General features: G+C 41.3%; 1 protein-coding gene across 1 annotated transcript; it reads right to left on the minus strand.

Annotated features, from left to right (window-relative positions):
• Positions 1–688: 688 nt before the first annotated feature.
• On the minus strand, positions 689–9,462 carry praf2 (PRA1 domain family, member 2). Its single transcript, XM_056401900.1, has 3 exons — positions 9,143–9,462; positions 7,104–7,321; positions 689–4,467 (listed from the first exon to the last, which is right to left on the minus strand). The coding sequence occupies exons 1-3, from the start codon at positions 9,445–9,447 to the stop codon at positions 4,328–4,330; spliced, it is 663 nt and encodes a 220-aa protein (XP_056257875.1). The 5' UTR covers positions 9,448–9,462; the 3' UTR covers positions 689–4,327.
• Between the last annotated feature and the right edge of the window lie 2,772 nt (positions 9,463–12,234).

The following is a 12,234-nucleotide window of genomic DNA, read 5'->3' on the forward strand; positions in this document are numbered from 1 at the left end:
ACCTCACTTCCTTCCCTTTCCTCATCACTGATTGGCTCGTTTTCGCCCTTACTACCCCTCATTTACCTGATTGAGTTCACCTGAGCATTACAAGGTTGTTTAAAGACTTCACTCTCATCCATTCATCCCTTTTCACCTTCTGCATGAGGTGGCAGCTCTTCATGTGCCTCTTTATTTCTTATACTTTGTCCGTGTCAGTCTCTGAGAACTTTATTTATCCTCATTTCCTTAAGGACATCTGAGTCTACATGATTTATTGTCTTAGTTCAATCTTTCTCTCTCTAATCTCTATTTGTTTATTTCAGAAGCAGCAGCCCATGTGTTCTTCCCCTTGTTTAAAAATAGTTTTATGAGACTTGAGAATAAACCTTTGTCAGAGGTTGATGTGTCATGGCCGTTTCCTCTCCGTGTTTTCCAGAACAAAACCCCATGGTCCTTTTCATTTTCTTCCTACTCAACACTAAACAGTGTATATACAGCACATACTTATATCATATAAAGCCTATACTTAATGTGTTACTTAAAGAACCAATACAACAGTGTAAAGATATTATTACAAATAGAAGTTCAGCTTCATGCAGTTAAATGGAAATCATGTATAGATAGATAGATAGATAGATAGATAGATAGATAGATAGATAGATAGATAGATAGATAGATAGATAGATAGACAGACAGACAGACGCACTGCAGTCCAGTAATCTTTTATTTTATTTAGAAAAATGTTTTAAACAAATTTAATTACCAGCTCTTGGCGAATGGTCAAAGACACATGTTGGTAAATGGAAACTCAAACACTGTGCTGAATGGAAGGCGACACTGTAAAACTGTAAAATAAGTTAAATGTGCACAGTCATGCAGAAAAGTTTCCTCTCACTTTACATTCTGGTATTCAGACCAAAGACATTTCTCTCTGATCTGTATTTTTCCTGACTTTGTGTTGTAATGTAAGACAAACCACTAAGAGGACAGACTGAGGGGTCACATGTTCAGGGCCCCTAACAGCCATGTCCCCTGCCTGCAGAGCATTAAACACAGACAGGCATGTCAACTAAATGTCTAAAACATAACTATACAAGGCAAATATCAAAAGTGCACAATATAAATAATCTTCTTAGAGCGTCATTTGTTTCTTCAGGGCGCTGATGCTAACAGACTCTTTCATAGTAAACATGATTAATAATCAAAACCACATACATAAAAACAACAGCTTGTCACCATCTTAAACTGTTTTAGAGTAGGAGCCCCTCTTACAAACATGTATTACTGCAGAGGCAATAGATTTAACACTTACAGATGTTTAGAGGCAGCTGACATTCAATACAACAGCTCTCATTCAGTCAAACACCTTCAATGAGAGCAGTCAGTCTGTAGTACAAAACTGTTTCCTGTATCACTGCTGACATGAGCATAAAAAGTGTTTTCAACATTTTCCTTCTTTCATAAGAACAACACAGGAGTGGCTTTTATTTATCTTTCTTCAAAAAACATCCGTCATCAGGTTCCACAAAGCGGGAACCATCTATACATTACACTGAACGACAGTCTGCAAACGCTGAAGCGGTCCAATGTGTTAAAGTTTAGGGAGGGTTTCAATCGGATCATAGGAATGTCATTGAAACCAGAACTTCAGGGTTCAGTTGTAGTTCTGGAAATAAGAAAACTATGAAAAAATCATACTAACATTTATGATAAAAAGCCCTACAACAGCAGTAATGTCACGTGGTTCAGTCCATCTACATAAGGATGGCGATTTTAATGACATAACAGTAATATTTCTGTTTCACTCAGCTTTAAAGAACACCATTTCCCATAATGCTTAGGCCATCACAGGTTAAACATCACCAGCCTGACACGACACCATCCGTGGTGAATCGAGTCTCAGTTAGTTTAGACAATGTGTAATGAAAAACTACATTAGAAGAGAGCACTGGTGGATACTATGGAAGCTGTAGTGTTTTTATATGCTTAACAATTAATTGTGAATGAATCCTGACTGGTGAGTTCTGTAGTAGATACCAGTTTATCTTGGAATATGAACCCCAGTAAAGTCTCTAGAACAGGATTCATTTGGCTACAGAAGCTAGTGGAGCACAGGGCCAGACGTGATGACGTGATCGGCTCTCTACTCGGACTTTCAGAGATATTTTCTCTGTAAATAAAAACTGTGACCTGTTGGTGGAGCTAGATGAAAAGTCAGGGGATAAACAGTCAGCAGGATTCATCTGCCGGACCAGAATAATGGACTGATCTACCGAAGCTGCCAGTCCAACAGCCACGCCGCCGGTGTGGCTAAAAACAAGAGTAAATTATAAGGAATGCGGCTAAAAACAGCTAAATTACAAGGGGAGAATTACAAACTGCAGTTACCACAAGTGTTGGCACAACTACCAACAAATTCTATTGGTTTGTTGTAACAAGGATTTATGTTATAAAGGAATTAAGGGCAAATTCAAAGTGATTCAATAGCTAGAGTTAAAGCTTCTCCCAGTTGTTAGCACTGGGCAGATCCCACTGACCAGCAGTGAGGGAGTGGAAGAGGCAGCTGTCTGAGTGAAGCCTTTTCTCCTGGATGAATACACACTTACTAAACTAAAAGGGTTCGTTTTTCCCTTCTTCTCCCACAAGTCCTGAATCGACTCTGTGAAGCTCAAAGCGCCTGAGACTCAGACATCTGTTCTGAACTTGCTCTTCATATAAAACCTCAACCTTAAGCTCGTGTAAGCATTTAAGTCACAAACTAATGGAAACACTAAATGAAAGAGAAATTCATTTGAGGTCAGTTAATGCAGGTGTAGTTTTACCAATAAAATGTGTAATCTCCATCTGATCCTTTTCAAATGAAGACACTGCAGGTAAGTAGTAACACACACAAGCTTAAATCTTACAGTATGTGTGTTATACATTTCTGTAGCTGTAACGGACCTGTTGGATACTTTGCTGTCCTTGTATTCTGTATTTCCACTATGGACATATTTACTTGCATGTCGCTCTGTTCCTTTTGTATAATATAAAGTCTGTTGGTATTACAGCACTTTGGTTTTCCATTGTTGTGCATATGAAGTGTGGAAGTATTGTGGCCACTGGGAGGAACAAATCTGAGATTTCAAGAGGGAAGTCCAAATGGTTTGAGAAGAGTCAGAATTTTTGTGAAATCAAGAAGAGTCATAATTTTAAAAGAAAAAGTCATAATATCTCAAGACTAAAGCTAGAGAGGAATAATATTTAAAATACAGCTGTAACTTAAAAAAAAAGTTGTAATTTTAGAGTCAGAATATTTCAATAAAGTTGTAACGTTTGAAGAATGAAGTTGTAAAAGAACAGGATCTTGATCCATTGCTATAAACAATCCAGTCACTTTTAACCATCACTCTGATGTTTATGGCCTTAACTTGTGTAGTTTTGTTTTACCAATAAGTGTGTTATTCTTATAGATTTTGAAATAAAACCAGTTGCGTAACATACGTTTATAACCAAACATGTTCTAAAGCGGAGTTTGTTTTCCTGCCGGAGCTGAGCCGAGGAGACCAGAGACCAGAGACCAGAGACCAGAGACCAGGACTCCATGACTGTCTGAGCCAGAGTGCTGCAGTAATGAGCTGCTGGCGCGTTACTAGTCGACTTATGGCTTTATTCTTGTAACATTTAAATGACTATTTTTGAAATGTCGCACTTTTCTCTCTCATGTTAGAAATCCAAGGTGAAGACGTTTTTATTATCAGAAAGAAAATATATCTGCTTAATATAATTGTGAATGTTTTTAAGACTTTTTCTTGTAACTTTTTTTTTATGAATGACTTGATCATTTTACCTCTTCTCTAAACATTATCCAGATGAAACACTGGTCAGCAAATACAGCGTGTGACGAGCAGCCACAAGAAAACATTCCTTCATTTTAAAGTGTCACCAGTCAAAAACGCTGGAAACTACTAATCTGTCATATGAAAATGCTCAACAGAAAGCAGAGCACACTCCAGACTAGCCTACAATACTACACATGAAGTGCAAACACACAAAAAGGTGTCATGTCAAAAATTAAAGAGCAAGAGAAACCAAACAATGTTTGATTAAAGTGCAACGTTTGGCAAGATACAAGCAGGGATGATTTAAACTATTCATGATGATTTCTGTTCTGTAATTTGGACGACAGTCTCTTCCTTCACTGACATGTCATGACTTGTTTTTAACAAACCAAACCACCCTTTGTTCTCTATGTTTCTCCTCTCCTCTTCCTATTTCCCATCCACTGCTTCACCTTCATTTTCTGTGATTGGACCCAACCTCTCCTCCACCCCTGCACAACCTCTCCTCCTCCTCCTCTTCCTCTCTAGGATCCAGCTTCCTGTTCCTGTCCCAAGGCCTCTAACAGGAGTCCCATGGGTGTCCTCTTCAAACCGATGCTCTCCAGCTTGTTCTCCAGCTTGTTCTTCAGGCTGCGTAGTCTCACCGACGCATGGACCAGAACCACTGTGAAGGTGAGACACAGACAGAGGGATGAAGGGAGGAAATGCTCTCTAGTTAGCTAGTTAAGGTTAACTGAGCTGGCCCTTCTGAGTTGTGATAACATAGTTAACTCAAATTACCAAACATTCTCAAATACTGTCTGTGGCCTCTTTTATTTAGCAGCTGCAGAGTGAACTAGGTCTGTATTGGCAACATGTCTGTTTTGCACACAGGCCTTTAATGCAAAGTCTGATCAGAAATTTCCTCCAATATTAATTTGCTGTTGCTACAAACACAACAATTCCTCCATGTTTACTCTGTTGACTTGTGTTGAATTGATAAATTAAATTTAATAGATGTTTCATAATAAAAGTCTTTCAACTCAATAGGCATAATCCCTCCCATACCTGGTAGGCTTTTAATGTGAAATTTCTCTGGGCTGTTGTTGCTTCATTGATATTAACTTAAAAGTGATGGATGGAAATAATTTGTGAATGAAAACTGTACTGTTGTGGTTGTGTGAATTAGCATCTGTGGAAATGTACATAATGATGAATTTAACATGTAAGTCCATTATACTACAAGTGATTCAATGATTCATTATTAGGGGTCCAAGCCACAACCATTGTTGCGATTTGTATTATTCTTATTCCGCCTCTGTATGTAAAAGCAGTTGTGCAGATTCAAATGTAAAAGGTGCAAAGGTGAACTTTAAAGGGAAGATAGTAGAGCGTGCAAGTGTTTTCCAGAAAAACAATGACCTATGTCAACCTTAAGGGAGTGCTATAGTAAGCAAGGTGAAAGCATTTTGGTTCATAGCCCACTGTAGGGGCTTCACACGCCTCCACTTCCAGCCTGAACTCCACCCACTCAGCATGTACACTATGCCACTGGTAACCTCGTGATTCAAGATGTAATCTTATCAATAAAAGCTGTTGTCACACTCTGTCTGTTGTGCACAGTGGTAAAAGAGAAAGGCCTTTTCTGCAGAACAAAGAACAAAGAAAAAAGGACCAACCTTTCTTACATCACCGCTGGCCCCACTTTTATTGCAAGATAACCCAGTTTTGTTCATCTGCTAATTAGGTATTGTAATTGACTATTTTTTACTGCAAGCCATTTCAAGAAAGAAATAGAAGGTGGTCAATTCCATCACTTCACGCACACGTTAGACCCAGACAGAGACGAAGGCCTGACCCAGCTGACGAGCAGGGAAACGCTGGAACACACCTCCACCTGCTGCTGCTGGATCTGAGCAGTCAAATCAAACACACATCTGGTCGCTTGCAAGCACGATCATCAAGTCATGCTGACACCCAGGCAAAGTCAGTTACAATACTGTGTGTTAATAGCTGCTAAATGATTACATTATCTACGCTGGATGCTAAGTAGGTTTTTATCATGAACTTATTTTGTACAAGGACGGGAAAGACAACAAACCTTTTCCACCATTTGAAAAACATTTCATATTCACATTCAGATTGTAACGTGTGTCATGACACATTAACCTTCAGCTGCACTGACAAACCAGCTGGAAAAGTTTCCTAAACTTTGACACTTTATAACTCAGGATGAAAAGTGATTCACACACACAACAAAACTGTCATTGTTATTGAGGTCCATGGCTGGCACTGACAGAGGTCGCCTGAGCCACCAGTTAAAGTCCTATTGGTCAGTGCTCTCAGCTTTTCAGCTGCCATTTGGGTCAGTTTATTTCACAAGATCAATACAGCACTTTTCACTTTTCATTCACCTCCATGGTGTTGGAGGGTAAGAAGAAATTTTTTGAGATAAGCAAATAAAACTAAAACTATCTGCAGGACTAAAAACCACTAGAGGGAAGTGAAAATACAGGTCAACTGGTCAACTGACTACAGAGTGTAAAAATATACAATATATTGTTTAAAAGCAACAAATACAGAGTGTACCAACAAAAATATCAGCAGACATCAGAATCCCAGTAAATAATTCTGATCAGGTCATCCATGCTCGACAGGGAGTAGGAAGAAGTTGTTATTGCTTTAACAATAAGCTTTGTGATTAATATGAGAACTCAGCTATCCTCCACCAGTCTCCATCATACTTCAATCCACACATTCAGACACAAGGAGACAATCAAAACATCACAAGTCACACGTCCAGTGTTTATCTGTTCAATACAGCCTTTTAAATTTGATTCGTGCTCCACATGTTTTCATTTCTTCACTCCAGGTGTTCCATAATTTAACTCATTTGATTGCAACACAATGGCATTTTGCATTCGTTCTTACTAATTGTTTTTTGAACATATATATATATATATATATTCTCTCATTGGAAACAACCTTTGGACACTGTTGAAGATACTTGCTGATTTTTTGCTCTGAACATGATTCGAGCAGTTCCTCAGTCAACCACATCTTTACATTTTTGTGCTTTTAAATGATTAAAACATGGGTTTGTCAGCTCTCCTTACGATGTTTTGTTAACTGCTCTTACAGGTCATGTTTGGAAACGACAATATGAAGCTCAGTCTTATTCTGCTAACTGGGCTGGTTCCCAAAACCAGTGTCCCCAGGCAAGAGTGTGAGCTAATTTCATGCTCCGATGGAACATGCTGATATTTGTGCGTGTGTGTGTGTGTGTGTGTGTGTGTGTGCGTGTGTGTGTGTGTGTCTTACTCAGTACAGGGAAGGCTATTCCAAACAGGAACACACAAACGCCTCCCAGCACCGATATGAAGAGGTAACTCGCCAGAAGAATGACCAACACACAGATAGATGGGTGGTTTCTACGGAAACGGCGAACGGGGGCTTGGTTCTCGGCCGTCCAGACGAAGCCCAGGAACAACAAGGTGACCACCACTGCCCCAACAAACAGCTGGAACGGCTGGAAATACCTGAGAGCAGAGAGAGAGATTCACCAACACACAGGAAGTGAAGTGATGGTCGCCCCCATACCCACACTAACAACATGAGCAGGTTGACAAGTGGATACCAGTAAAAGGTATTTCCTGATTAGTGCCTTAGTGATTAATTATTAAGAATGCCAGCATTTATCAGAGCTCACTGATGATCACTCATGTTTAAAAAAGACGTTCTGTCACTCCTGCAAATACAAATACTGTAGTTGGTGCAACTGAGCTCAGATGATTTGTTGGAACAGTTTTACAGTTACAACCAGACGACAGTAAAAAATTAGATGGAGTTATGTAGAAGCACAAAGGTCTACTGTACATAAAAGAGACATAACAGTATATTATTTTGATGGTTTCTATCTGATAAAAAAGACTGCATATGTGGGAACTAAACCCAAAGGCTTTAATTATTCTATGTTTTTCTTATTGTTGAAATACTGCAACAAACACTGAATGTATACTACTGACAAGTATTGTGTGTGTATATCAAAGCCTGACATCTTATTCCTCTGTACCATAGAGCTCATTGTTGGCCAAAAGCTATTAAAAGACATCAATGGGCCACACTGTTGCACGTGTTCCATCATTACCATGAACACAAACGCACTGTAGCTTTATATTGACTCAGTCTCACACACACTGTCCTGCTGCCTGTCACCACATCATCAAGTATGGATTAATCCACTGCTTCTGTCTGAATAATGTTTAATAAAAACTACAGTTACTGAGCCATTAACAGTGAAACTATACATTTGAGAGTTTTTTTATAAGATGTATGTTCCGCAGGAACCAATGTGTCACATAACAGAGAAGTCATAAAGTACTGAGAGCCAGACTAACACATTGCTGGTTTTGGTCACATTTAAAATCATTCCCATTCTGTATATGACTATTAAGAATCATCATGTAGTTACATAACTGTCAGGTGTTAATGTCACACCACTTTAAGTTTTGCATCTATAAAATGTGACACATTGCACCGTTGGATTGTTGGTAGAAAGTATATGTTGTGGACAATACTGTTTTCATGGCATTGCAGAAATCTTTGAGAGCACAAAGTACATAAACGTCAGAATTCAGACACTGAAATAAAATGGCAGTAAAGATAGTACACAATGTAGTAAATAAGGAGTGATTTCAGACACAGGTCTGGTCTTTCTATGTAATACATAATAAAGCTAACCTTATCTTCAAGGGGCGCTGCTCATTTCCTGTGTACATGCATCATAAGTTCACTGTCCACAATAATCAACGTTATTTATAGAGCACTTTTCATACAAGAGAATGTAGCAAAGTGCTTTACAATAAAAAAAAATTAAAAGTACAATTAAATAAGGGTGAATAGTGGAATAGTTCACTTTCACTGAAAAAAAAATATGAAAATGATGATGGTGTGATTTTTGTTGGGTCTGTGCCAAACAAGCATGTTCCCTTACATCTGGAGAGTCTGATTTAGATGTTGGATGATGGAAGTTACGGCTACACAACCTCATGTTTGAGTTGAAGCATACAGCAGAAATAGGAATAATTAAACGGGTGACAATCTCTTTAACTGACTGACAGTCTGTCCCTTTCCTCACATGTCAACGGCTGATGGGGATCAGCAGGAGGGGCAAATGAAAACAGATGATCTTCTTCTTCTCCTCTCTCATCTGTGTGTGCAGGCTGCAGGAGTTTGATGCAGACATCATGTAAAGTGTCGCAGTAAAATTCACATACGGTAACTCCACAGTGTTTCCTGCAGATACTTCCAGTATGTTCGTTATGGATGAGGGGGTGTCACGTCAGCAGAATGAAACTTACCCCACTATGAAGAGGAAGCCTAGCGCAGACAGGAAATAGTTGCTCTGGTAGTACAGCAGGTTATTGATGATGCGGTTGTTCCAGCGGTCCAGGTCGCGGACATCGGGCACGGCGAACCGGGCCGAGCTCAGGAGAAAATCATCCAGGCTCCGGAGGGGTGGCGGCCTTACGTCTGCCATTTTTCCTGAACGATCGTGAACTTGGCTTCCCAGAATGCAACGCGGGGAAAAGGGGGGAGGACGCAAAACGGTGGGCAAGTCGTGCGAGCGATGTCTGCCGATGCGCGTGCCCGAGTGATCCAGCATGGTCCCGCAGTAACGAGGGGAATAATACCAGTGTCTCATTATCACTCATTTATAGCGGGTTTAGGTCGCATCAATTTAAATCAATATAGATATTTTATATTCTGACTTAGATTTAACTCACAATATGAAGAAGTTTATCTTACCCTGACTCAAATGTTATTTTATACAGTCACATTTTAGTCTTAAGCTCTAGTTGCAATATTAATAAATAATATTATATATAATATAAATAAATACTAAATTTTTGTATTTTTGAATCAAACATTTTTAGAATTTTGTTATAACATAATGTAGCGTCAGTCTGGGGTTAAATCTCTCGGCAAGCCCATAGTCTCATGGGACCCCAGTTTTTCACACATAGCTGCGGACACACAGGACTCAAAGTTCCTGCCCTGGTCAGTGTGGGTGACTTTGGGTACCCCACATCTACTAAACATCCCCTCCAATGCATTCACTATGGTCTCTGCTTCCTGGTCTGGCAGACTGTATGCCTCGGTCCACTTAGTGAAATAGTCAATGGCGATGAGGATGTAGCGGTTTCCCCTCTCCATGCAGGGAAACAGCCCGAGAACGTCAATCCCCATTCTCTCCAGGGGGCACCCTGCTGGGAACTGTTGGAGCTGGGCATGAGATCTGTCTCTGGGACCCTTGTGTGCTGTGCCACTGTTACAGCAGCAGCAATAGTTTTCCACATCACACCTATGTTGGCCACAGTAGAACCCCTGTCGGAGACGGCGCAGTGTCTTGGAAACCCCAAAATGACGAGCCCCTGGAGCTCCATGTACTGCCTGGAGCACCGTTTTACGCAAGGTCCTGGGCACCACTACCTGCCACCATGCCTCCCCGACCAGAGTCCCTTTGTGGCTCGAGAAAACATGGCAATCCCCTCCCGTGGAGTAGGTTGCTGTGTCACCACCCACGTGAGCACTCGTCTGATGTCAACGTCCTCGTCCTGTTTGTGCCCCCACTCTGCAGCATCCACCACTGCCAGTCCATGGCTGGTTGGAAGCCCATCTGGGCCCACAACTGCACATTTCACATCTAGTTGCACCCGCTCTCACTCCTGTGCCTCTTTCCTCTCACAGTTGTGTAAGCCACCATCGTTGCAGGGGCAACCGGAGAGTGTGTCAGCATTTCCATGGTGAGCGGTGTGGACCACAGTCATATGCCTGTCGCTCTCTGATCCAGCTTGCCAGCTGACCTTCTGGCACTCTGAACGACATGACCCACTGTAAGGCAGCGTGGTTGGTCCTAACTATGAAGTGGAGGCCCCCCAGGTAACATTTGAAATGGTGGATGGCAGATGGGTTGCAGGAGAACCCCCTCACAAACTTTCTGTACTAGGAGGCAAGGCCCAGAAAACTTTTCAGGTCCTGCACAGAGCTGGGGGTTGGCCATTCCCTCACTGTTTGCACCTTCTCACCCATGATGCTGACATCATCATCGGTGGCCTAGGAATGTTACTTCATGCCTCAAAAAGCAGCACTTCTGAGGGTGTAGTTTTAGTCCTGCTGCCGCCACCCTGAGGGCCCTGAGAGCTGACTCTAAGGACTCACCATGAACGAGGATATCATCCAGGTAAACAACACACTCTTGCCGGAGAATGTCTGCCAGCACCTTGTCCATCAGTCTCTCAAATGTGGCAGGGGTGTTGCAGGGACCAAACAGGAGGACCTTAAACTGCCACAGGCCCCTTCTCGTGATAAAGGCACTCTTGGGTCTGGCCTCTGGAGCGAGGGGGATCTGCCAGTATCCACTGCGCAGGTCCAGAGAGGAGAACCAAGACGACCCCACAACTGTGTCCAGGGCCTCATCAATGTGTGGGAGGGGATAAGGATCCTTTTTGGTCACTTTGTTGAGGGGTCTGAAATCCACACAGAACCTCCAATCATCCTTCACCTTTTTGGGAACAATGACAACTGGTGAGGCCGAGGATCTGTTGCAGGGTTCTACGAGTCCAACCTGTTGCATCTTTCACAGGGCTTTGTCTGCTGCCACCTGCCTGGCCAGGGAAAAGCATTGGGGTCTCATCCTAACAGGTTGCTCCCATTTCAATGTTGTGCTGGATGAGATCTGTCCACAGAGCTGCAGAACTTTTGTTGTTGGCACCATTCTGAGTAACTCAGAAAGAAAATCCCAGCCGGTTTCAGAAATGCTCAAACCAGCCCATCTGGCACCAACATCCATGTCACAGTCAAAGTTACTAAGACTGATGTTTGATGTGAACATTAACTGAAGCTCCTGACCTGCATCTGCTTGTTTTATGAATTGCACTCCTGCCGCATGATTGGCTGATTGGATAATTGCATGAATAAGCAGATGTTCATGTGCTCCTAAAAAAATGCTTGGTGAGTTTAGTTTCCTTTGGAGGGGTGTGTAAACAGTGATGCTAAAATCTGTTGGATGAAAGTAAGAGAAGGAACAGAAGAGGCAAACTCCAAGGAGCAAAGATTCAGGTACAAGCTATAAAAGTACAGAAAGCTGCTGATAAAAATACAAAATATAGATAAAAACAATAATAATAATAATAATAATAATAATAATAATAGCAAATAAATAAAACAGCTCTGTGTTTCTCTTGCCTGAACATCCATGTTCTAATGAATGCACTGACTGGGTGACTTTGTTTCCTGCACAAACATGAGTTCATGGGTTCACATGAGTGTTATGTACTAGGAATCTTTGTCATTTGTGCCCTCAAATGAATATTTTTTGCATATGGCTGATGCCACCAAAAGGTGCGAATGCATGCACTGCAGGCTGCTGAAGTTCAAGCACTTGGGTAAA

The sequence above is a fragment of the Seriola aureovittata genome, chromosome 17 (assembly GCF_021018895.1).
Source record: "Seriola aureovittata isolate HTS-2021-v1 ecotype China chromosome 17, ASM2101889v1, whole genome shotgun sequence".
Lineage (NCBI taxonomy): Eukaryota > Metazoa > Chordata > Actinopteri > Carangiformes > Carangidae > Seriola > Seriola aureovittata.

Excerpts from the sequence above, each read along its gene's own strand:
- praf2 (XM_056401900.1), bottom strand. The coding sequence starts at position 9,447 with ATGCTGGATCACTCGGGCACGCGCATCGGCAGACATCGCTCGCACGAC. Across the intron at positions 7,322-9,142 it reads GGCTTCCTCTTCATAGTGGG|GTATTTCCAGCCGTTCCAGC; the intron begins GTAAGTTTCATT and ends CTCTGCTCTCAG. Across the intron at positions 4,468-7,103 it reads AATAGCCTTCCCTGTACTGA|TGGTTCTGGTCCATGCGTCG; the intron begins GTAAGACACACA and ends TCACCTTCACAG.